Source organism: Hypanus sabinus, chromosome 12, assembly GCF_030144855.1.
Source record: "Hypanus sabinus isolate sHypSab1 chromosome 12, sHypSab1.hap1, whole genome shotgun sequence".
Taxonomy (NCBI): Eukaryota; Metazoa; Chordata; class Chondrichthyes; order Myliobatiformes; family Dasyatidae; genus Hypanus; species Hypanus sabinus.
This window is the reverse complement of record NC_082717.1, coordinates 85,170,477-85,197,349: the sequence shown is the minus strand read 5'-3', so window position 1 is coordinate 85,197,349 and position 26,873 is coordinate 85,170,477. Positions and strand designations below refer to the sequence as shown.

Here is a 26,873-nt window from a genome sequence, read left to right as displayed (position 1 = left end):
GCCACTGCTGGAGGACAGAGCGCCGGTGTTCGGCGAAACGGTCTCCCCAATGTATAAATGGCCACATTGGGAGCACCGGATACAGTATATCACCCCAGTTGACTCACAGGTGAAGTGGTGCCTCACCTGAAAGGACTGTCTGGGGCCTAGGATGATGGTGAGGGAAGAAGTGTGGGGGCAGGTGTAGCAATCAAAATTCAAAAATCAAAAATCATCAAAATTTAAAGGCCTGTGATCAGGGGGAAGTATCAGACATCAGGCTTTTCCTTTTGTAACTCGCTAATTTTAATAAAGAACATGGGATGGGGAGAATGTTTCCTCTTAAGCCTTTAGAATCCTGACTTGTTTTTTTCCTGCAATATTATTTAATATTGTGCAGAAGTACTTCTCTTGAGTTGTGATTCTCTAGTTAGGCTGAAAGCTTGCCTTGTGTGCATAAACACCATAGATCTCTGGTCAAAATACCTAATTTTTGTTGATTTCTTTAGATATCAGAATTTCAACAATTTACGGACCACTGTACAATGGTGCAAGAAAGTTTGTGGAGCCTGTAGAATTTTCTCTCTTTCTGCATAATTATGACCTTAAATGTGATCAGATCTAGATAAAGAGAACTCAGTTAAATAACACAAAAAAAAATTATACTTGTAGTATTGGATTCTTTTTCTAAATAAATAAATAAATGAACATATCCTGCCGAAGGGTCTCAGCCTGAAACATTGACTGTACTTTTTTCCATGGATGCTGCCCAGCCTGCTGTGTTCCTACAGCATTTTGTGCGTGATGCCAATATTACATGTATTTGTTGGAAAAAGTATGTGAACTTCTGGGGTAATCCCTTTCTACAAAAGCTATTTGGAGTCGGGTGTTGGAGTGAGATGAGAAAAGGAGATGTGGGTTGTAGAGGTGCCCTGCCCTATAAGTCAGGTTACTGACAGAGCCTGCTCTTCTCCAGAAAGATCTGTTTATTTGCACCATGCCTCAATCAAAACAACTTTCAGAGGACCTTAGAAGAATTGTAGAGATGCATGAAGCTGGAAAAGGCTATAAAAACATTTCTAAAGACCTGGGTAACACGAGTGAATCTGCAGATGCTGGAAATAAATAAAAACACAAAGTGCTGGCGGAACTCAGCAGGCCAGACAGCGAAACCCTTCATCAGGAGGGTTGAGGTTTCGGCCCGAAACGTCGTCACTACCTCCTCCCATAGATGCTGTCTGGCCTGCTGAGTTCTACCAGCATTTTGTGTTTTTATCTAAAGACCTGGGTATTCATCATTCCACAGTAAGAGAAATTGCCTACAAATAGAGAAAATTCAATATGTTGCTACACTCTCTGAGTGGACATCCTGTAAAGTTCACACCAAGAGCACAATGTGCATTACTGAAGGAGGTTAAAAAGTACTCAAGCGTAACAGCAAAATACCTGCAGATATCTCTAGAACTTGCTAAAGTCTCTGGTCATGTGGCCACTATAAGAAGAACGTTGAACAAAAATGGTGTTGCTAGAAGGACACCACAAAGGAAACCAGCTCTCCAAAAAAAGACATTACTGCATGTCTCAAGTTTGTAAAAGACCATCTGGATGTTCCACAACCTGGGATAATGTTCCATGGACAGATGAGACAAAAGTTGAACTTTTGGCAGAAATGCATATTGCCTTGGTGGAAGGAGCATCGTTGTTTCGGGCTGCTTTGCTGCCTCAGGGTCTGGACAGCTGGCAATCGTTGAGGGAACAATTAAATCAAAATTGTATCAAGACATTTTACAGGAGAATGTCAGGGTAGCAGTCCATCACCTGAAGCTTAATGGAAAGTGGATAATCCAACAAGACAAATATCTTAAAAGATGAATAAATCAACAACAGAATGGTTTAAAAAGAAGAAAATGTGTGTTTTGGAATGGCTGAGGCAAAGTCCTGACCGTAATCCTATAGAAATGTTATGGAAGGACCTGAAGCAAGCAGTTCATGCAAGGAAGCCCACCAACATCCCAGAGTTGAGACAGTCTTGTAAGAAGAAATGGCCTAAAATTCCTCAAAGCTGATGTGTAGGACTGATCAACAGTTACCGGAAATGTTTGGTTGAAGTTATTTCTGTACAAGAGGGTCGTACCAGCTACCGAAAACAATGATACATATATTTTTTCCAACAAATACATATAATATTAGATAATTTTTCTCAATAAATAAATGAACAAGTATTTTGTTTTACATTATTTATTTAAAATTGGTTTCTCTTTATCCAGTTTTAGAACATGTGTGAAGATCCGATCACATTTTAGGTCACATTTATGCAGAAATGGAGGAATTCTGCAGGATTTAACCCTCTGTTCTTGTATGTTGAGCTGGCACAGTGGTGCAGCTGGTAGAGCTGCTGCCTCACTTCTCCAGCAACCTGGCCACTAACTGTGTGAAATTTGCGTGTTTGGCCTGTGACCATGCCAGTTTTATCTGGGTGCTCCATATTCCTCCTACGTCCCTCAGGCATGAGGGTTGGGAGGTTAATTGTCCACTGTAGGTTGCCCCTTCTGTGTAGATAAGTAGTAGAAACAGGAGAGTAAGAGGGTATTAATTGGAATGTTGGTAGAATAAAATTAGGATTAGGTTGGGATTGGTGTCAAATCAATCATTGTGCATGGCGGTGGATTGAAAGGTCTTTCTTTACTGTATGACTGTGACTGTTCAGGAATAGCTAGGACAGAAATGGGTACTGCCAGCAAGTGATTGGCTTTCGGATCAATATACTCAATGTTGAGGCTGCAGCCCAGAACTCCTGGGGAGGGAGTGCAGGCAATGCAGGCTAAGCATTTCACCACCAGTCATGAGGCAGTTATACATGCATCTGACAACTCAACCTCCAGGAATATTCATTGCAGATATCTGAGGAAAGCTGGGGGTGGATTCTCTTTGAAGAAGCTTTGTATGTTCAATGAACCTTGAGTATAAAAATGCCTTTTAGATGTGAGCAAGACTTCACAAAAAGAAGTTTGATAATCAGTTAAATGGCACACTGACTTGATCAGCCCTATCAAAGGCTTAAATCTTTCTAAAGTTCCTGCGTTCTAAAATATTTTAAATTCTGTCTTCAAATCTCAACTGTTTTAAATATTTTTTTCATTAAAATTATGAATGTAATTCTCCACATGCCATCAGATTGGAATTCCTGATGTTCTGCTCAATATAATTCTTCAAGCTTGATTATCCTCCATGCTGCATTCCTCCAAGTCCAGAACTTCCTTCCCTTCATGGGTGCAGTGACAGGAATTTACTGGGGCCTGTCCAAAGGTGGGGGGCGTGATTTCCTCCATTTCGTGTATTGCACCCTTTCAGCCAGAGGCCAATGTTCCATTTAGCTTGCTGCAGTTTTGGTCATCTGTAATTTTGTTTGTGGATTATAATGATTGCTTGCCAATAATCCTTCAAAGGGGCTGAGAAATTCTTGTACATTTTATTTTGGGGAATTGAACAAAACGTGTTAAAAGCTAACCAAGGAAGCTGTTGGATGGCTGAGCAATGATTGAAAGCATTCAGGCCGCAGAATGGTGCAGCAAGCAGAGGTGCTGCCCTGCAGGTGCCAGAGACCAGGATACCTCCGAATTTGGGTGGTATTTATAAACTCACAACTCAGATAATCTGAGTGTAGCTATTTAGCCCAATTCAGAAAATGAACAACTTGGCTAGGGGACAGCACAGCTTTCACAAGTGTATCATTTATACAAACTATCAGTCACTGAGAGATTTTATATTCTGTAGCTGCATTTCAGGATTGATTGTCCTACTTGTCTATACTAGTAACACTATTATGCTATGCTGTTGGTGGCAAGACTCTTCCTTTGTTGCCACAAAGTGTGGATACAACATTAATAGTCTCTTAAGAGTTACTTATAGGTTAGAGACAGTTGGGCATTCTAAAGACAAGGTGACACAACCGTGGCTAACAAGGGAAGTGAAAGCCAACATAAAAGCCACAGAGAGGGCATATAATAGAGCAAAAATTAATGGAAAGTATGGGGATTTGGAAGCTTTTAAATACCAACAGGTAACTAAAAAGTAATTAAGAAAGTAAAGATGGAATGCAAAAGTAAGCTAGCCAGTAATATTCAAAGACTGAATTTAATGTCAGAGAAATGTATACAATATACTTTTTCTTCACGAACATCCACAAAAATAGAGAAGTGCTCTGAAAAATGAACGAGTTAAATGTGAGAACCCCAAAGTTCCCCCCCCCCCCAGCTCCCCCCCCCCCGTGCGAAAGCGGCAGCAAGCAACGATCTCCCTCCCCCACCAGCGGAAAAAAAACCCACATCAGTACCATCACTGAGCCCGAGTGTGTGCTAAGCAATAGCAAAGACACAGACCAAATATTAAAGAGGAAACCAGAAGTTTCTTCAGATACATAAAGTGTAAAAGAGGGGTGAGAGTGGATATTGGTTCGCTGGAAAGCGGTGCTGGAGAGACAGTAATGGGGACAATGAAATGCAGACAAACCGGATAAGTATTTAGCATCAGTCCTCACAGTGGAAGACACTTGCTGTATCGTGGAAGTTCTGTGTGTCGGGTCATGAACTGAGAGGTTACCATTACTAGAGCGAGGCTACTTGGAAACTGAAATTTCTGAATGTAGATAAGTCATCCGGACCAGATGGTTCTGAAAGAGGTAGCTGCCAAGATTTTGGAGGCATTAGTAATGATCTTTCAAGAATCAAGTCAACTTTTATTGTCATTTCAACCATAACTGCTGGTACAGTACATAGTAAAAATGAGACAACGTTTTTCAGGACCATGGTTTACATGACACAGTACAAAAAAACTGTAGACTGAACCACGTAATAAAAAAAACAGAGAAAGCTACACTAGACTACAGACTACTCTGGACTGCATAAAGTGCACAAAAAAACAGCACAGGCATTACAATAAATAATAAACAGGACAGTAAGGCAAGGTGTCAGCCCAGGCTTCGGGTATTGAGGAGTCTGATAGCTTGGGGGAAGAAACTGCTACATAGTTTGGTCGTGGGAGCCCGAATGCTTCAGAGCCTTTTCCCAGACAGCAGGAGGGAGAAGAGATTGTATGAGGGGTGCATGGGGTCCTTCCTAATGCTGTTTCCTTTACGGATGCAGCGTGTAGTGTAAACATCCATGATGGCAGGAAGAGAGACCTTGATGATCTTCTCAGCTGACCTCACTATCCGCTGCAGGGTCTTGCAATCCAAGATGGTGCAATTTCCAAATCAGGCAGTGCTGCAGTTACTCAGGACACTCTCAATACAACCCCTGTAGAATGTGATGAGGATTGGGGGGGGGGGGGTGAGAGATGGACTTTCCTCAGTCTTCGCAAAAAGTAGAGACGCTGCTGGGCTTTCTTTGCTATGGAGCTGGTGTTGAGGGACCAGGTGAGATTCTCCGTCAGATGAACACCAAGAAATTTGGTGCTGTTTACGATTTCTACCAAGGAGCCATCAATGTTCAGTGGGGAGTGGTCACTCCGTGCCCTCCTGAAGTCAACAACCATCTCTTTTGTTCACATTAAGAGACAGGTTGTTGGCTCTGCACCAGTCCGTTAGCCGCTGCACCTCCTCTCTGTAAGCTGACTCATCGTTCTTGCTGATGAGGCCCACCACAGTCGTGTCATCAGCGAACTTGATGATATGGTTCGAGCTGTGTGTTGCAGCACAGTCATGGGTCAGCAGAGTGAACGCATCCCTGGGGAGCCCCCGTACTCAGTGTGATGGTATTGGAGATGCTGCTCCCGATCCGGACTGACTGAGGTCTCCCAGTCAGGAAGTCTAGGATCCAGTTGCAGAGGGAGGTGTTCAGGCCCAGTAGGCTCAGCTTTCCAATCAGTTTCTGAGGGATGACTGTGTTGAATGCTGAACTGAAGTCTATGAACAGAATCATTAGATTCTGGAATGGTTCTGGAAGACTGGAAAATTGCAAATCTCACTCTACTCTTCAAGAAGGGAGGGGGCAAGAGAAAGGTAATTATAGGCAAGTTGGTCTGACCTCAGTAGTTGGGAAGATGTTGGATTTGATTATTAAGGATGTGGTTTCGGGGTAGTTGGAGGCATATGAAGAAATAGGCCGTAGTCAGCTTGGTTTCCTCAAGGCAAAATCTTGCCTGACAGATCTGTTGGAATTCTTTGAAGAAATAACAAGCAGGAAAGACAAAGGAGAATTGGGTGATGTTGTGTCCTTGGATTTTCAGAAGTCCTTTGACAAGGTGCCACACATGAGGCTGCTCAACAAGCTACGAGCCCATGGTATTACAGGGAAGATTCTAGCATGGATAAAGCAGTGGCTGATTGGCAGGAGGCAAAGAGTGCAAATAAATGGGGCCTTTTCTGGTTGGCTGCCGGTGACTACTAGTGTTCCACAGGGGTCTGTGTTGGGACCAATTCTAATGTTATATGTCAGTGATTTGGATGATGGAATTGATGGCTTTGTTGCAAAGTTTGCAGATGATACGAAGGTAGGTGAAGATGCAGATAGTTTTGAGGAAATAGATGGGCAACAGAAGGATCTGGATAATTAGGAGAATAGGCAAAGAAGTAGCAGATGGAATACGGTGTCGGGAAGTGTATAGTTATGCAGTTTGGTAGAAACAATGAAAGGGTTAACTACTTTCTAACTGGAGAGAAAATACAAAAAACTGAGACACAAAGGGACTTGGGAGTCCTTCTGCAAAATTTCCTAGAGGTTAATTTGCAGGAAGGCAAATTCGATGTTAGCATTCATTTCAAGGAACTAGAATATAAAATTAAGGATGTAATGTTGACTTTATAAAGCACTGATTGGGCCTCACTTGAATATTGTGAGCAGTTTTGGGCCCCTTATCTTAGAAAGGATGTGCTGTAATTGGAGAAAGTTCAAAGGAGGTTCAGGAAAAAGATTCCAGGATTGAACGGCTTGTCATATGAAGAGTGTTTCTTGGCTCTGGGCCTGTATTCATTGGAAGTTAGAAAACTGAGAGGTGACCTAATTTTGAAAACTATCGTGGTGAAAGGCCTTGATCAAGTAGATGTGGAGAGGATGTTTCCTATGGTGGGAAAGTCTAAAAGCAGAGGACACAGCCTCAGAATAGAGGTGTGTACTTTTAGAATGGAGATGAGGAGGAATTTCTTTAACCAGAGAGTGGTTAATCTTTGGAATTCATTGCCACAGGCAACTGTGGAAGCCAAGTCTTTATGTATGTTTAAGGCAAAGCTTGATAGCTTCCTGTTGGTCAAGACATGAAGGAATGCAGTGGAAAGCAGAAGATTGGGGCTGAGAGGGAAATTGGATCATCCAAGATGAAATGGCAAAGCAGGCTTGATGGGCCAAATGGCCTAATTCTGTTCCTATATCTTATGGTCTCATGGCCTTATAGAAGCTGTCCTTGAGGCAGGTGATAATGTGCTTTTGGCTTTTGTATCTTCTGCCTGATGGGAGAGAGAATGTCCATGGTGAGTGGGGTCTTTGGTTATCTGGTTGCTTTACTGAAGCAGCCAGTAACATAGACAGACTGCATGGGGTTTCTGTGAAGTGCTGAGCTATCTGCATCTCTCCGTGGCTTGTCCTGAGTTATCTTCATTCCAAGGAAAACCAACTCAACCAATCAAGTCTGTTCTCATAGCTGAAACTTCACCCCAGGAAACACCCTGGTGAATCTGCAGTGCTTGCAGATCCACAACTCCTGCTCTTGAATTTTATTCCCTAGCTAACAAAGGCAAGTATCCCATTTATTTCTTTCACTACCCAGTGCTACTGTCTTCAAAGACCCATTGGCACACCGAGGCCCCAATGTTATTCAGTATTTCCTAGAGTCCTTCAATTCACTATGTTTATCCGAGTGCCTTTGTTCAAGATTCAGTCCATCTGCAGTTGCTCTATCGTATTAATTCATCAACATTATTTTGTAGCCTAAAAACTACCTTCCTTGCTATCAACAACAATGATGTTCCATGTCACATGCAGACTTGCTAATCTTATCTCCTATGTCTTAATCCAGTTTATCAATGTATACAACAAATACTCTACTTGGGGGGTCCCAGAGGGTCTCTTTGTAATTTATTTTAATTTCATTTATTTAGAGATAAAGCATGTATCAGGCCTTTCTAGCTCAATGAGCCCAATCACACCCAAGTGACCAATTATCCTACGACAGTGTCTTATGGAGTGTGGGAGGAAACCAGGGAACCCGGAGAAAACCCACACACTCACAGGGGAAAAGGTACAAACTTCTTGCAGACGGTGGCAAGAAATGAACCTGGGTGGCTGGCGCTGCAAAGTATTCTGCTAACCACTGTGCTGCCACGTTAATATTGCTGGTCACAGGCTTCTAAATGCAATAACAACCATTGAAAATCACTCTATTACCAAGGCAATTTCAGATCCAGTTTGTCAGACTACCCTGTCTGCATCACTCTTCAATAATCTCACCTTGCTTTTGACCATTCATCAATGCACAAGAGCAAAGCGAGGATCATTCCTTGAAATTCAACTGCCCTCATCATTGACTGAAATGTTTAACTCCTATTCCCCCTACGCACACTGGGAATTTCCAATATTTCTCTGCATACCTGAAGATGTACAGCTACGCTTATGAAACTCTTCACAAAAAGTATGGTGAAAATCTGAAATTCTTCCTGAAATGTTTATGAATGCCAGAGGTTAATTAAATGTTTAGAAAAATGATGATAGATATCTTGTTGGATAAAAGTTATTAAAAGATACAGTGCTAATTCAGATTGAGGTGCAGTGCAAGCATGTTGTAATTGAATGTGACAAGCTGTCCTACAACCTTTTCAGAAATCTGCTGAACCCTGACATTTAGGAATCTTAGTTCAGCAAGAGTAGTTAAATATTCCAGGGCGGATCAATGCATCTCAGGACCGGGTGATCACTTATTAGTGCTAAGGGTAAAGATTTGTGTGTTTCTGAGTAAAAGCACAAGTCTGGCCAGGTCCTTTTGGTGGCCAGGAGGATGCTTTTTGAGAAGCATTAAGGTAAAATTTACTACTGATCTTTTGCATTAGCTTTCAGGAACCACTAGGAAACTGTTTACGTTGATTCTCTGGGGGTTCTGCTGGAAGAGAGGTTCTGATAGAATAACACTTCACACCAGAGTCAAATCCCAATGCAGTATAAATAGATGCAAGCCCTAGATGGCATAGCAAGCCTCTGCTATAAAACTTTGACTCTCTTGACTTGTTTTCTTTGGCTCTTTGTAGATGAGCACGATGCCAGGACTACCCACTCGCCCTTGTTTCTACGACATTGACCTCAATCCAGATACGGAGCAGGTGCAGGGATTGTTCTGAAGGCAACAGCTCTCTGATTTCAGGTATTAGTATATTGATTCACTCTTCACCCAGTCAATGCAACAAATATTTTCATTCATATGAAAAATATTCATTCTAAGTACCTTTAACAAACTGAATCACTTGAACGTGCCTCCTCTTGAAAGTCAAACTGCAGAAGTTGGAAATTAGGTTCACAGTGACAGAAAAGAGCTTCCTTTAGTGTCTAATACCCTCTGTACTGATGCTCCAAGGAATGAAAAGAATTTGTGTTTTTGTCATGGCTTTAACAAGCTAGAGGCAGGAAGTTAGAAACAAGAAGGGGTCAATAACTCTACTGGGTGTTTTTTTTATAAACCACCCAAAAGTAACAGGGATCTCGAGGAGCAGAAAAGTAGACAGATTCTGAGGCGGTGCAATAATAACGGTTGTCATGTTGGGAGATTTTAATTTCCCCAATATTGATTGGCATCTCCCTGGAGAAGGGGTTTAGATGTGGTGGAGTTTGTTAGGAGTGTTCCAGAAGTTTTTCTGACACAATATGTAGATAAGCCTACACGAGGAGAGGCTGTACTTGATCTGGTGCTGGGAAATGAACCTGGTCAGGTGTCAGGTCTCTCAGTGGTAAACATTTTGGAGATAGTGATCACAATTCTATATCCTTTTGCATAGCCATGGAGAGGAATAGGAGCACACAAGTTAGGAAAATGTTTAATTGGAGTAAGGGGAAATGTGAAGCTATCAGGCAGGAACTTGGAAGTATAAATTGGGAACAGATGTTCTCAGGGAAATTTACGGCGGAAATGTGGCAAATGTGCAGGTGATGCATTTGCATGGGGTTCTGCATAGATGCATTCCAATGAGACGGAAAGGACGGTAGGGTACAGGAACTATGGTGTACAAAGGCTGTTGAAAATCTGGTCGAGAAAAAAAAAGCTTACGTAAGACTCAAAAAACTAGATAATGATAGAGATCTAGAAAATTATAAGGCTAACAGGAAGGAGCTTAAGAATGAAATTAGGAGAGCCAGAAGGGGCCATGAGAAGGCCTTGGCGAGCAGGATTAAGGAAAACCCCAAGGCATTCTACAAGTATGTGCAGAGCAAGAGGATATGATATGAGAAAATAAGACCAATCAAATGTGACAGTGGAAAAGTGTGTATGGAACTGGAAGAGGTCGTGGACATACTTCACTAAGATCTTTTTCCTTAGTGAATACTGAAGTAAAGTATTCATTACATACCTCTGCTATTTCCTCCAGTTCCATACACACTTTCCCACTGTCACACTTGATAGGTCCTATTCTTTCACATCTTATCCACTTGCTCTTCACATACCTGTAGAATGTCTTGGGGTTTTCCTTAATCCTGCCCACCAAGGCCTTCTCCTGGCCCCTTCTGGCTCTCCTAATTTCCTCCTTTAGCTCCTTCCTGTTAGCCTTATAATCTTCTAGATCTCTAACATTACCCAGCTCTCTGAACCTTTTGTAAGCTTTTCTTCTTTCTACATTGATGAGGGTAGAAAGGTAGCAAGGCATTTGATAAGGAACCTCATGCAAGGCTTACTGAGAAAGTAAGGAGGCATGGGATCCAAGGGGGCATTGCTTTGTGGATCCAGAATTGGCTTGCCCATAGAAGGTAAAGTGTGTTTGTAAATGGGTCATATTCTGCATGGAGGTCAGTGACCAGTGGTGTGCCTCGAGGATGTCAGGGCTAAGTTTTTTTTACGCAGAGGGTGGTGAGTACGTGGAATGGGTTGCCGGCGACGGTGGTGGATACAATAGAATCTTTTAAGAGTCTCTTGGATAGGTACATGGAGCTCAGAAAAAGCAAGGGCTATGGGTAACCCTAGTAATTTCTAAGTGGTAAGGACATTTTCAACACAGCATTGTGGGCCAAAGGGCCTGTATTGTGCTGTAGGTTTTCTATTGTTTCTAAACTATGGATGACCTGTAGATACAATTTAATAAATGTTTTGGCAATTACATCTCTACTATCGTATTTGAAATGCGGTAGCCAATTTGTAGATAGCAACCTTTCAGAAGTAGCAGATTGTGTGCTAATGATGTGTTTTAGTAACATAGGCTCAAGTGGCATTTATGGCCAGAGCATCAGGAAACATTTAAAAAAGAACAATTGGATATGTACCTGGATAAACGAGTTTTTAAAGGATATGTTAAACGCAGGCATATGGGACTAGTTAAAATGGTTGGCACGGACCAGTTGTGACAAATGGCTTCTTCTGAGCAGTATGACTGATTTTTAGTGAGGCTTGATTCCATATCCTTCTCACTCTGTATAATCTTGATTGCTGATAAAGCAAAAAGAAATTGGTCAGGAAGTGATTTAGACAACATAATTCTATCCTGTTCTTCCTGTTTGTTTTCAGAAATAGAGCATTCAGAGCTTATTAAATTTTATAAAATTATTGTCACTGGAGAAAATACAATTACATGTTTTTGTGAGTATTTCAACTTTGCAAGAGAAATCAAAGTGGGCCGTGTTATCTTCTGTCAGTAGGTCTGATGGAAATGTACCAGAGTTAGAGAAATCATGTCTGAAAGCTCATATTTGATGCACAGTCCAATTCAAGTAAGGATCAATCTTAGTCAGGAGACAGTGGTTTTAGTTAAATCCAATGTGCTCAACTCAGTTGTGGTATCCAAGTATCTGAGCCTAAGTTGCATGTTGAAGCCTCACTGCAAAGTGTGCAATCGTTTGCAGTCACAGATAAAGCACTGGAGGAACTCGGGGCTTGGCAGCATGTATGGAGGGAAGTAGGTAGTCTATGTTTTGGGTCAAGACCCTTCATCTGAACTGAAAGATGTTGACCTGAAACAATAACTGTCCATTTCCCTCTGTAGATGTTTCTTGACCTACTGAGTTCCTCCCGTGCTTTGGTGCTTTGTGTGCTTCAGATTCCAGGATCTGCAAATCTTATGCTGTTTCAGTTGCAGCCAATTTTGGGGTCAGGGGCTTGGGTGGCTGGTAAAGCAGCAGGAGCTACGACAAGTTCTGAAATGGAAGTGGGCAAAAATTAGATAATGGTTTGTAAGAAGAAAATGGAGTGAAAGGTGGTGTGGCCCCATTGGTGGTACCATCATCCAGATTAAATGAATGTTTGGAGAACGAGGCACCCTGTCAGTAGCAAGAGAACTGACCAACCCTCAATGGAGTGTCTAATGACCCATCTCCAGTGGTGCATGGATTGGCTGCTTCCTTTTTATTCTTAACAATGCTAGACATGTGCTCAGTTACTTCTGTGCTTTGGGACTGAGTTCATTGAAGACATAATTTCTCCAGCTGTATTAATTCTGTAAAATTTTAATAAGCTCTGTAGACACTTTGTCCTAAAGCTGAAACAGTATGCAGAGGATAGAATTACATTGCCAAGTCAGTTCCTCTCTGACATTTTTACTCTAGCCACAGCTTCAAAGTTTGAAGTAAATTTATTATCAAAGTACATATGTCACCATAAACTACCCTGAGAATCATTTTCTTGCAGGAATCACTGTAGAACAAAGAAATGCAATAGTCAATGAAAAACTACATACAAAGACTGACAAACAATGGGTGACAGAAAGGGTGCAGAGGAGATTTACAAGGGTGTTGCCTGGAATGGGGAGCATGCCTTATGAGAATAGGTTGAGTGAACTCGGCATTTTCTCCTTGGAGCGAAGAAGGATGAGAGGTGACCTAATAGAGGTGTATAAGATGAGGAGAGGCATTGATCATGTGGATAGTCAGAGGCTTTTTCCCAGAGCTGAAATGGCTGCCATAAAAGGGCACAGGTTTTAGGTGCTGGGGAGCAGGTACAGAGGAGATGTCAGGGGTAAGTTTTTTTTACTCAGAGTAGTGAGTACGTGGAATGGGCTGCGGGCAACAGTGGTGGAGGCGGATACGATAGGGTCTTTTAAGAGGCATTTAGATAGGTACATGGAGCTTAGTAAATTAGAGGGCCTAGTAACTTCTAAAGTAGGGTCGTGTTCTACAGAAATTTGTGGGCCAAAGGGCCTGTATTGTGCTGTAGGTTTTCTCTGTTTCTAATGATCAATGTACAAAAGACAAATTGTGCAAATAGATATATAATAACTAAATAATGCTGAGAACATAGTTGTAGTTAGTCCATTGGTTGTGTAATCAGTTGAGTGTTGAGGTGAATGAAGCTGTCCATGCAGGCTCAGCAATCTGACGGCTGTCAGGTACCAACTGTTGCTGAACCCTGCTGATGTAGAACCTGAGGCTACAGTACCTCTTGCCCACTGGTGTCAGCAAGAAGAGAGTTTGGCCTGGGTGAGAGGGGTCCCTGATGATGGATGCTGCTTTCTTGTAGCAGCAACCTAGCCCTGGAGTAGGAAGGATGTGGAATCCATCTCCAGTCAATGACTGCAGTTTGAGTATGTATTCCTGCTCTAGTAGTGAAGTGGTACTGCACTGCAAGAGGTGTACAGTGAGGTATGCAAGTAGGACATGTCTTGTTAAACGTAGAACTTGCTAAGATCTGCCATGGAAGAGAAATGGTAAGCATGTACAGCCAGGGCAGAGGTGCGCAGCCTCCAGTGGTGTCTCACAGCAAGCAGTCATAGAGCTGTACAGCATAGCCCCACTGTGTAATGCTTATCTGTATTAATACCACTTGCCTGCACCCATACCATATATATAGATTGGGTGAATGCACACCGTGATTTTCCCCCATGGAAAGAGAATCAAAAACTAGAGGGCAAAGGTTTAAAGTGAGAGGGGAAAGATTTTAATAAGTCCTGAGGCCAGCTTGTTGACACACAAGAGTAGTGGGTATATGGAATGAGCTACCAGAAGAAGTGGTTGAGATATGTAAAATAACACCATTTAAAGACATGGGACAGGTATTTTGGAAAGGGTGAGAGGGATATGGGCTAAGTGCTGGCAGATGGGACCATCTTAGACGGGCATCGTAATTGGCATGGACAAGGTGGGCCAAGAGCCTATATCCTTGTCATATTACACTCTATGACTCCACATGCTTCTTGGCCTTGCTCATTCAATTACCTGTGAAAAAGCCGATTAAACGCTGTTGCTATTTCCACCTCAACCATGCAGTACACATGGAGGCAAAGGGAAGGCCAACAATATCATTCTGACTTTAATTTTTCCAACTTCTGCAACTCAAGAGTATGGGACTGATATTTCCACAGAGGATGCAGAATTACATATTTCTGCAAGGAAGTGTTGAACCGGCACCTTCCGCATTGGTCTGGGAGAAGGATGGTAAAAGCAGCCCATGACATTGCATTTAATAATTTGATTTTCTGTGTGCATTCCAGATTACTCAGAAATGACCTGTCCTCTTTCCTGATGAATAAACACCATCTCCATCTGCCTTTTACTAAAGCTGAGATCACCAAGACCTTCAAGTTTGAGACTTGCAATAGATAGATTTGTAATAGATTAAACCCTAGTGCTGAGTTGTTAGTGTTCTGCGCTGTTGAACCTTATCTAGTTTCTGATATATATTTAACAACTTTGAGTAATTGTGGTTAAATATGATGATGCTGAGTGTCTAATTTAAAATTTTGTATATTTAGTATCTTCGGGTCATTTTATTTTTGGTACTTTATGGAACTGGCATGGAGCCATTGCTCAGTATCCCAGTCATGCCCTCACAGGTGCCACTTTGCTTTGAAGTGCACAAAGTAAGATAACAGGGTTGTTCTTGAGTTAAAGAGCATTGAATCCAAATTTGGCAGTGATTCTTCCTCTTATCTTTAATGCTGCAGTACTTTGGCAAAAACAAACAGGCTAATGATTTGCACCCACTGGACCGAGGTGGGGCTAAAATCAAGTATTGATAATCAATTCTGAGCATTTTGGACTTCTCTAAAACCACTAACTTATTCCTTGAGATAACTTGAAATGCCAAACGGCAATACCTACATTCCCTTGCTGTATACAATGCCAAAATGGTTACTGTTACAAGCCTTGAAATGGTTTTTAAAAGAAGATTGTTGACTTTATCATCTATGCATCTTGAAACTACTGATGATAATAATAATCTGCATTCACTTTAAGATTTTTAGCTCCACTATTTATTGCAGTTTTTTAATAAATACTTTCCAGTTAGGTTGCCATATCTAATGCCTTTTCCTTTAGCAGAACATGCAAGTGTATTTTAAACCTTCCTCAACTGCCTTCTCAAGTAATGACAGATGCTTTCAAGTCTCATGAGCTACCTTGATACTGATAAATGTTACATACATGAGCAAGAATCTGCCTTCACTCACCATTGACTCCTGAAAGGAGGGAAAATGTTGGCTATCAAGTTACATTTGGTGCTGCAGTCTATTAAATGTGACGGAGGGCTCAGTGTAAGTCTGGAGAGGGAGTTCACACATACCTTGGTAACTTTATGCACCTCTTTGAGCTTGGGGTAGCATTGTCTTCGGCGAGGTTGACATGAACCTAACGTTTATATTGCAAATGTTTACTTTTTTTGATTTTCAGTCCTTTTTCCAGTGGTCACTATAACATGTATTTTTTTCTGATGGGGAGTTGGTTACTTTGTACTATGTGCAAACTAACAATAAAATGATACTATTGTTTTCACGTCCCTGTGTACATGTATGTGTGAAAGATCTTGGCTATATACTAGGTTTTAAAAATTTTGAAATAATAAAAGAATCACTCAGCAGATTGAGCAGCCTCTGTGGAAAGAGAAACGGACTTCTCTTTCAGTTCGCAAACTTCTCAGTGACAACTTTCACTTCTTTTGTGTGAAGCACCCTGGTTTCCTTGGCTGCGAATGTCTAGGGAAGACACTGTCAAGTCCTGCCAAACTCGTGAGATTGAGATGGCTCATCCCACCCCAACCCCAGTTTATGTCATTTGCTACCCTGTTACAAATTAGTGCCACAAAATAACAAGACAGTACACTGCTTACAATTAAAGGAATTATACTGTACAGGCAGTCCCCGAGTTACGAACGTCCAACTTAACAGACAACTCGTACTTATGAACCGAGGAAGGAGAATGCTGTCTGCCATTTTAAGTTGTTGAGTGTTCAACTTTGTATTTGGCTTAAATTGTTCTTAGTAAGAGTGACCCTGCCCCTGCCCCACCCCCCCCCCCAATGTTCCGGTCGGCTGGTGGCGCAGTGAGATCAGCAGCAGGCTAGAGAACGGAGGTTTGCGAGTTTGATCCATTCAGACTGCTCCCGTGCTGGGTTGTTGTCAATCCAGTGACTCCCGTACCATCCATGCTGGGTTGATTTCGAGCTCGCAACTCGACTGCTTTAAAAAAAATACAGCCACCTCCAGTTTAAATTCCCAAGTGGAATATTGTGGAGGATCAAATACCCAAACCCAGTACAGCCCCCCACTTGCCCATTTGTCCTGTCTTAGTGCGGTGGTCCTTTGGACCCGGCGGAGCTTGGGACCCGCTGCCCACAGTGTTTCTGTTCCGTTAACGGTGTGTGGTGGTCCTTAAGACCCAGCGGACCTCGGGAGCCAGCGCAGCTCGGGATCCGCCGCCCTCAGTGTTTCTGTTCCATTGACAGGAAGTGATCGCGATTGAAAATAAAGTGGAAATAATAAAGCGTTTGGAAAGAGGTGAAACACCATCGGTCATTGGAAAAGCGTTAGGCTACAGTTGGTCAACAATCGGAACAATTTTAAAGGATAAAGTAAGAATAATGGAGCATTTGTAAGGCCCTGCCCCGATGAAAGCTACAATTATTACTAAGCAAAGCAGTGGTTTAATTATTGGAATACATACGTTTCTTAAGAGTTTTACATGCATAGAAAGGTAAAATATATACTAAGACAAATGTTTGATGCTAAATAATACCGGATGTACTTGTTCCGACGTACGTACAAATCCGACTTAAAGACCGACTCAGGAATGGAACTCGTATGTAACCCAGAGACTGCCTGTATTTATGAATCTTAACTAAAGGCTTAGTAAAGAATAACAAAAAGAAAAGGGCCCATTCTAATTAACAGTCAAATGTGCACTAGTTGGAGCTAATCTTGAACTTCTGTCACTCACGCACTGGGCCCTCAGTCAGCATGAATGCCCACACCACCTTCTGAACATTGCTCGCAATCCATCTCAGGTAAGCGGGTCTCTTACGGGATTGTATGCTATGACCGATTCTCCCCGGTGTCTTCTCTCTCCATCTCCCGACGAAGAAAAGCCCAAGACCAACCTCATTGTCCTTCACCAAGAAAACCACCTGCTAATTGGATGGCTCACATTCCACAACATCTCTTATCATCAACAATAACCCAAACAGGCTGAAAGCAGAACGGACTGCTCTTACAGAGCTGCTAAATGAAATACCTCCAGCGATACAGTAAAGATGTGTACCAGGGCATTACAAGTGTTTCAGGCATTTTTTTGTGTATACATTTTAGGCTTTTAGCATCTGCCATTTGTTTTTAACAAAATTGTAAATTGGGCATAATTGGGCAAAACCCAATAAATCAATGTGCAACCATTCTGAAATCCTGGTCCTTGGCTCACCAGGGTCCATTTGACACATTCCCTATAAATTTAGCTGTGAAATTACGTTGGGATTATGGTCTGGAAAATCTACCATTCTGGCACCAAAGTCCCAAATTTGTAGATTATTGGTGTTTGGTGCACAGAAAGGACAACAGCTTGGTTGCTGTTTTGTTTTAATGTCGGTGGCCACTTTATTAGGTGCCTCCTGTATCTAAAGTGGCCACTGAGTGTATGTTCATGGTCATCTGCTGCTGTAGCCCATCCACTTCAAGATTCGATGTGTTGTGCATTCTGACAGGCACTTCTGCACACCACTGTTATAACCTGTAGTTATTTGAGTTACTGTTGCCTTCCTGTCAGCTTGAACCACTCTGACCTCTCATTAACAAGGTGTTTTCATGCACAGAACTGCTGCTCACTGGATTTTTTTGGGGGGTTTTCTTCGCAACATTCTCTGTAAACTATATAAACTCGTGTACTTGAAAATCCCAGAAGATCAGCAGTTCCTGAGATACCCAAACCCTCCCTGTCTGGTACTGACAATGATTCCACAGTCAAAGTCATTTAGATCACATTTCTTCCCCATTCTGATACTTGGTCTGAACAACAACTGAATTTCTTGAATATGTCTGCATGCTTTTGTGCATTGAGTTGCTACCACTTGAATGGCTGGTTAGATCTTTTGCATTCACGAGGGAGTGCACCTAATGAAGTGGCCAATTCCTTTGTCATAAGTGATCTTAAAAATACATCTTGTGAAGTGTTCAGGTCCCACTGTCTTTTTGAATACAGAGAACAAGTGTACACTGTATTACCTTCTGGCTAAGCTTTATCCCAACTGCACTTAAAATGAGGTACTACTTTCTCCCATAGTTCTACAAAATACACCACCTCATTTTTGCATTTATTGTTATTTATTTGACAAGGAACCTGAAGCCTTATTTTGTGTAGACATTTAGCATCTTTTTTTTTAATTATTCCTTTCAAGAGATACGGGCTTATGTGGCTGAGCCAGCAGTTAATTGCCCATCCCTAGTTGCCCTTGTGAAAGTTGCCTTCCTGAACTATAACACTACTTGAGGTGTGGGTATCCCTACATTGCTGTTAGGAGGAGAGGTCCAGGAACATTGACATTTATCCAATTTAGGATGATGAGTGGCTTTGAAAGCATATTCAGGTGATGGTGGCCCCATTTTCTTGCTGTACTTATAGAGGTTGTGGTGGGAAGGTGCTGTCTGGTGAGTTGTTATACTGCATCCTGTAAGTGGCACAGACAGCTGCATCAGGATGTTTATCAAGTGGGCTGCTATGTTCTGCAGAGTGTTGAGTTTCATAAATATTGTTGAAGCTGCACTGTGAGGTTGTTTAATTTATTTCCTTATTCACCCTGGTCCTTGTGTTAAGCATCCCTTTCTGTTTCATTCAATGGTTCCAAGATCTGTGAACTAGACCAAGAGTTCAAAGTCAAAGTAAAATTTATTATCATGGTACATACATGTCACCATATACAACCCTGAGATTTTTTTTTCTATGGGCATACTTACCAAATCTATAGAACAATAACTATAAACATCACAAACTGTGTAAGTGTTCCCATACCAGGCTATAATGCAGCCAGTCAGCACACTTTCCACCACACCAAGTTTTTGATGACATGCCGAATCTCCACAGGCTCCTGAGGAAGTAGAGGCACTGTTGTGCTTTCTTTGCAATGATATTTATATGATGGGTCCAGAACGGGTCCTCTGAGATAGTAACACCCAGGAATTTAAAGCTACTGATGATTACTGGCCCATGGACCTCTGGATTCCCTCTCCTGAAGTCTACAATCAGTTCCTTGGTCCTATTGACATTGAGAAAGGTGGTTGTTATGACACTACGCAGCCAAGATTTCACTCTGCCTCCTGTATGCTGATTCATCACCTTTGATACAGCCCACAACAGTGGTGGTGTCAGCAAACTTGTATATGGTGTCAGAGCTGTACCTAGTTACACAGTCATAAGTGTAAAGTCAGTAGAGCAGGGGGCTAAGCACACATCCCTGCAGTGCTCCTGTGCTGATGGAGATTGTGGAGGAGATGTTTTTGCCAATCCAGACTGACTGGAGTCTGCCTGTGTGGAAATTCAGGATCCAATTGCACAAGGGGATGTTGAGATCCAGGTCTTGGAATTTGTTAATTAGTTTTAAGGGATGATGGTGTTTAATGCTGAGCTGTAATCGATAAAGAGCATCCTGATGTATGCATCTTTATTGTCCAGATGTTTCATGATTTTATGAAGACCCAACAAGATAGCATCTGTTGCAGACCTGATGCTTCAGTAGGCTTGGAGCTGATCCAAGTTGCCAGTCAGATAGGAGCTGACATCCTTTAACACCAGACTCCTAAAACACTTCTTCACTGTGGATGTAAGGGCTACTGGACGGTAGTCATTTAGACAGGTTATCATACTCTTCTTGTGCACCAGTACAATTGAAGCCTGCTTGAACAAACAGGTGAGCACCACACACTGCCAAGTTGAAGAGATCTGTGAATACACCACCCAGTTGGTCAACACAGGTCTCCAATACTTGGACAGATACTCCACATGGACTGGATGCTTTACTTGGATTCACTCTCCTGAGGGCAGTCCACATGTCATCTTCAGACCAAAGGATTATTGGGAGACATGGGGGTGTGCGATGGTTCCTCCCTATTCTGGTGGTCTAAGTGAGGTTAGAAGGCATTGAGCAGTTCTGGAAGCAAAGCTCAGTTGTCCCCAATGTTGCAAGATTTAAGAAACATTAAATCGTAAACCAACTCCTGTATCATGTTGTATTCACAGATTATCTACTTGTTGGATGTGGGTTAATTTCACTTTGAAATGGTCTGGAGGAGTTACTTTAGCATGTTCTGTTGATCAATTACTTCAAAGGGCAATTCAAACATTAGGATGGAGGAAGTCTTCAATCCATTTCAATTTGTAGGGGTTGGGAGAATCAGCTACTACTGGATTAGATCAATGGGGAGTTTCTCACCTACATTCTGGGAAGCTCCTCAATCCACCTCTCTGGAGAACCACCACACTCCAGGTAGCTACGTTGTAGGATTTCACTGCAAGCAGATGGTTGTTTGCACATTCCCCCTGGGCAGGCGGTGTAAAATTTGGTGCTCCCAATGTGACTCTTCTACATTGGTACATTGGGGGAACACTTTGTCAAGCACCTCCGCCCCATCTACCAAAAACGGAATTTCCAGTGGCCTCACCTCCTCCACCCTACTGACTCAACACAGGAGCTCCTCAGGGCTGGGTACTAAGTCCCCTCCTTTACTCCCTGTATACCCATGACTGCGTCCCACCCACAGCTCTAATCTGCTAACTATATTTGCCAATGACACTACATTGATTGGCCTAATTTCAAACAATAATGAGGTGGCCTACAGGGAAGAAGTCATCTCTCTGACACAATGCTGTCAAGAAAACAACCTCTCCCTCAATGTCGCAAAAACAAAGGAGCTGGTTGTGGATTACAGGAGGAATGGAGACAGGCTGACCCCTATTGACATCAATGGATTTGGGGTTGAGAAAGTGAACAGCTTTAAGTTCCACATCACGAAGGACCTTACCTGGACTGTACACACCAGCTGTGTGGTGGAAAAAGGCGCAACAGCACCTCTTTCACCTCAGACATTTGAAGAAGTTTGGTATGGCTCCCCAGATCTGAAGAACTTTCTACAGGAACACAACTGAGAGCATCCTGACTGGCTGCATCACTGCCTGGTATAGGAACTGTACCACCCTTAATCGCAGGACTCTGCAGAGAGTGGTGCGGACAACCCCGCGCACCTGCAGTTGTGAACTTACCGTGATTCAGGACATTTACAAAGACAGGTGTGAAAAAAGGGCCTAAAGGATCATTGGGGACCTGAGTCACCCCAACCACTGTCTATTCCAGCTGCTACCATTCCAGGAAACGGTACCGCACACAGCATAAAAGCCAGGACTAACAGGTTCCAGAACCTATGATTGCAGATTGCACATTTAGACGGAGACGTAACGTAAAGATTTTTACTCATGTATGTGAAGGATGTAAGAAATAAAGTCAATTCAATTCAGTTCAACCATTTTAATTCCTATGCCCAGTTGCTTTCTGCTGTGTTGGTCCATGTCCTCCTCTTTTGCCATGATGACTCTCAGGTGAAGGAGCAATACGTAATATTTGGTGTAGGTACCCTACAACCTGCTGGCATGAACATCAATTTCTCCTCCCACTTAAAAAATACCCTACTATTTGAAAATTTTCCCCACTAAAAAAAATCTCCTCTATTCCCCACTATGGCGTCTTATCTCTTCTCCTCACCTGCCTATCACCTCCTCCTCCTCTTTCTTCCACGGTCCACTCTCCGCTCCAATCAGATTCCTCCTATTCCAGCCCTTTACCTCTCCTACCCTCCTGGCTTCACCTATTACCTTCTAGCTATCCTGTTTCCCCTCTGAAACGTCAACTGTTTGTTTATTTCCATAACTATTGCCTGACCTGCTGAGTTCCTCCAGCATTTTGTGTGGTCTGCTCTGAATTTCCAACACCTGCAGAATCTCTTGTGACTGTGAAATGGCTGCTCCTTCTAATTTCATTCTCCTCAGCATTCTAGTGCCTATTTCAGTCAAGTGCTCTAACTCCTGTGGAGGAGTGAATCCATCTGTGGTTCTTCCCTTTCCCAAGAACTAATTTTAATTATTCACGCTCCAAGTTGCACAACTTTTACCCAATAATTATCTATCAATCTGTTTTGAAATTTACAATGACCTGCAGCTTTTTGGGAGAAGAGACCTTTCCTCTCTCCACCGGTACTTGTGAAGAGTTGCCTCATGATGCTGTTGCTCACAGGCCTGGTTCTAGTTCCTGAGTATTTTGCTGCCTTCTGGATTCTTACCAAAATAAGGCCACGTACCTTGGAAGTTAGAACAACTAATCTTTCTATCCATTGACAGTGAAACTCCACTCATCTAGCACCCTTTTGAACTGGACCTGTAAGTTTTCCAGACTATTGGATCTTACCTCAGTTGATATGTGTTCATTTCACTTTGTTTTACATGTTACTGTAATGTGAATTTCTGCAGAGAGTTTAAAGGGAGCTGGAGATATTAGTTTATTATTGTCACATGCTGAGATACAGTGAAAAGCTTCTGTTTTACATGGCATGTAAACAGATCATTCCATACCGAAAAACCCTGAAAGACCCCGCTCACTTATTAAAATCTCATGCTAGCTGCCTTCAGAAAAAGCAACTGCTCCTGATGATTGAAACCCACAAATAGAATATTTTATAATTTTGTGAAAATAAGAATTCCATCAATTTATTAATACCTTAATTATCTTTGTTTTCTTTATACAGCATCCAAGTCTATGTAACATCCTCATATTTGACCCTTTTTCCCAAGTATCTTTTCAAACTGTTACCCAGCTTAACGGGACCAAACCATGGGATCTCTTCCTTTCTCCACCTGACTCTGCCCCACCCTCCTCATTTTTCCTGAGGTGTACCCCCCCAGAACTGAATTCAGTGCAGTATGCCAGACAATGTCTAGGACTGGCGAACTAGGATTCCCTGAGGGCAGCACGGTCACGTAGCAGTTCATGAAATGCTTTACAGCCCAGCTCTATGACTGGGGTTCGATTCCTGCCACTGTCTGTAGGAGTTTGTGTATTCTCCCTGTAACCTTGTGGGTTCCCTCCAGGTTCTCCTGGTTTCTCCCACATTCCAACAACGCATGGTTAGGGTTATTGAGTTGTAGGCACGCTATGTGGCTTAGCGCAATCCTCGCTGATTTGGTTGGATGCAAATGATCCCTTTCACTGACTGTTTCAATGTACATGTGACAAATAAAGCTAACTCTCTGGCTAATCTCTGCAATTTCTCAACCACGAGAAACAGCGTCAGCTACGTCCCTGTGGGTAATTATATAGCAGAACATCCTGTCTGAGCTGTGTTTGTCAGCTTTCTAGCCCTTAGTCTCTCGAGAGCTTTGCATCTGAATCCCACTGAACCTTCCAACACCCACTACCCACCACCTTCACACCCCCCCCCAAGAAAATATACTGGATGATTTGCTGTGCAGTCCTGCTCAAGGCCATTATTTTTATCTTTCCATTAAACAGCAATTTATTATCCAGTTTTCAAGTTCCTCCTCGATCCTGAGGGATGTTTTTGTCTTTGCCACAGATGGTTTTCTCTGCATTTTTCATACCGTCATTCCCCAGTACACTGAAAAGCTGAACTCAGTTCATCAATCTCTTGGGTATGATCTGCCTCTCAAAGGTCCTTGCTGACTTAAAACCACTTCCTTTTCTCTCGGTGAACATCCTTGAACTTTTGCTTATAGGGAAATTATTCGGGTGCTTGAGCCCACTTCAGCTGCGGATGTGCTGTGTGGTTCTTGGGAGTCTTGCGGGGTTTTCTTCAGAACGAGAGGGGAGGCGCGTTTTTCCAGGGTGGTCAATGAGCTGGGAAATGTTTCAGCTTCAATTACAAACCCACCTCAGATGTAGTCTTGGATGGTGCCTATGTGGTTCTGTTCCAGAATTAGCAATCAAGTGAATAAACAAACAAAACCATAGTAATGTAAATGTGGGAAAGTATGGTGAAGTTCAGGAAATATTGGGGAAGAGAGAAACAGACTGTTACAACTCTCCAAAGACCTATTAACATCCCCAGTATTCTTCTGCTCTTCTACATAATCAGGGCAATTCTCTGTGGCCGATTAATCTACCAACCCTCCTCTTCGGCACGTGGGAGGAAGCTGGAAAAACCCATGCGGTCACAGCAAGAATGCACAAGCTCCACATCAACAACAGCAGAGTGTGGGATGGAGCTGGGGGGCAGTGGCTCAGCCAGCAGTACTTCTCACCGTGCCACCCAGCCAGATGACATTACAGGACAGGGTCATTTTTTCCACTGCTGTCCGTGAGGAGTTTGTATGCTCCCCCTGGAGCACATGGGTTTCCTCTGACTGCTCCGGTTTCCTTCTACAGTCCAAAGATGAACCGGTTAGCAGGTTAATTAGTCATGTATAATTGGACATTGTGGGCTTGTTGGGTTAGAAGGGCCTATCTCTAAAGTTGTCCCAAAGCAAGGCACACTGAACTGGGAAATTTAACTCACTGATTTCCTGTGTTCCTGGAGACAGCAATGAGGTCCCAGTTCTAATATCCCTCCATTAAGGGAGGGCTGGAAATCCTGTTGAAGCCGAATTCTAGCATGAAACTTGGTTGCATTCAAATCATGTTAGATCCAGTTCAGCTGAATTCATTCTAAGGATGTGGGTGACACTGGCAAGACCAGCATTTATCTGTCCACCCCACCACCAGGACTCCTTGGAGAGGCTGGAGGATCTGCTCAAGTACAAGAGAGATGTGCACTGAAGATGAGAAAGGGCTGTTCTTTTACACAGAGAGTGGCAGGTGCCTGGGACAGGATAGCCAAGAGCAGTGGGGTAAGTTCTGTTTAAGAGGCTTACATACAGATGCAAAAAATAGGGGAATAGGGGGTCATGAGCAGGCAGAAGGAATTGAGTTTAATTTGGCATCATGCTTGGCATATGCATTGTGGGCCAAAGAGGCTGTACCTCTGTATTAGCTGCTGGTATGTGGACAGGAGCTCTCCTTTGTTGCTGTTGGATAGAAAATTCTAGGACTACAACGAGGGACCATGAAGAAGTGGTGTTCTATATTGGTCAGTGCATACCCGATCTGCACTGTCTGCTCACCCTTTTGCGGTGGGGACTGGGGATTTTTGGGACTCAACAAAAGAAGCCATGGTGAGGTGCATTCTGTCAGTGCCGATGGTATATTAACTAAAATGCTCGTACCACGAGAACATGGTAGTCGGAAGGGATAATGGTAACATTTGCTTGGAGGGAGGTTCAGGTCCCCGTGGACAATACCAGAGGCTGGGATGAAGCTGAGGCACTGGAGTTGGAGGTAGATGTAAGAAATATTACCACAGAACAGTAGATCTTTCAGTCCATCAAGCCTGAAACACCATTTGTCTATGGCAAGTCTGATTGTCCAAATTCTGTAACCTGTTCCAGCTTTCTCCCCTCTCCCTTGATCACACTAGTCCAATGAGAAATTTTAACAACTTCCCAAATGCACTAAATAACTTGGTTTCAACTGCTTTCTGTAGTGGACAACTGTACAGATTTACCACTCTCTGCAGGCAGACATCTCTCTTCATCTCAGTCTTAAATGAACCATCCCTAATCCTCAGACTGTGATTGTAACTTCTGGTCTTGGGAAGATCCTTTCTGCATCCAATCTGTCCAGTCCTGTTGGAATTCAGTCAGTTTCTGAGATCCCCTCTCATTCACCTTGACTCCAGTGATCCCACTTTATTCAGTATGTGGCCACAGCGGTTTTCTGCTGCCACAGCCCATTACTTCAAGGTTCAACATGTTGTGCTTTCAAAGATGCTCTTCTGTACATCACTGTTGTAACATATGGTTACTTAAGTCAGCTTGAACCAGTCTGGCCATCCTCCCCTGACCTGGCGCATTAACAAGGCATTTTTGCTCACAGAACTGCTGCTCTGTGATGTTTTTGTTTTGTTATTTGCACAATCTTCTGCAAGCGCTAGAAACTGTTGTGCTTGAAAATCCCAGCAGATCAGCGGTTTCTCAGATACTCGTCTGGCACCAACAATCGTTCTACGGCCAAAATCTCTTGGATCACATTTCTTCCCCATTCCGATGTTTGCTCTGAGCAACAACCGAACCTCATGACCACGTCCACGTGCTTTTATGCACTGAGTTTCTGCCACAGGACTGGCTGGTTAGACGTTTGCAGTCATAAGCGGGTGTACAGGCCACTGAGTTGTGAGCCTAAATAATGCAATCTCCCCTCACCACTCCCTGGGAACAGTCTGGTCAGTACCACAAAGTAAGAATATCCTTCCTTGGCTAAGGAGAGCAAAACCACACACAATACTGAACGTGAAGCCACACTTTGATGCTGCACTGAGGCAGTAAGACATCCCTGCTCCTGGACTCAATTGTTTCACTGAGAAGGCAGGCTTAACCACTCACTGCAGCTGCATGCTTACTTTCAGTAGCTGACACACCATAGGTCTTGTTACACCT

The 26,873-nt window shown here is 42.8% G+C and overlaps 1 protein-coding gene and 1 long non-coding RNA gene across 3 annotated transcripts in view; one reads left to right on the top strand and one right to left on the bottom strand.

Annotated features, from left to right (window-relative positions):
• The window catches only part of mthfd1l (methylenetetrahydrofolate dehydrogenase (NADP+ dependent) 1 like), a 162,381-nt gene extending 146,524 nt beyond the window's left edge, over positions 1–15,857 (top strand). The window contains exons 27-28 of the mRNA XM_059986365.1: positions 9,209–9,321; positions 14,579–15,857. Coding sequence (XP_059842348.1) covers positions 9,209–9,298 — 90 coding nt within the window. The 3' untranslated portion in view covers positions 9,299–9,321; positions 14,579–15,857. The remainder of the gene's footprint in view (positions 1–9,208; positions 9,322–14,578) is intronic.
• LOC132403090 (uncharacterized) overlaps positions 1–26,873 on the bottom strand; it is a 130,575-nt gene that overhangs the window by 84,926 nt on the left and 18,776 nt on the right. The window lies entirely within an intron of this gene.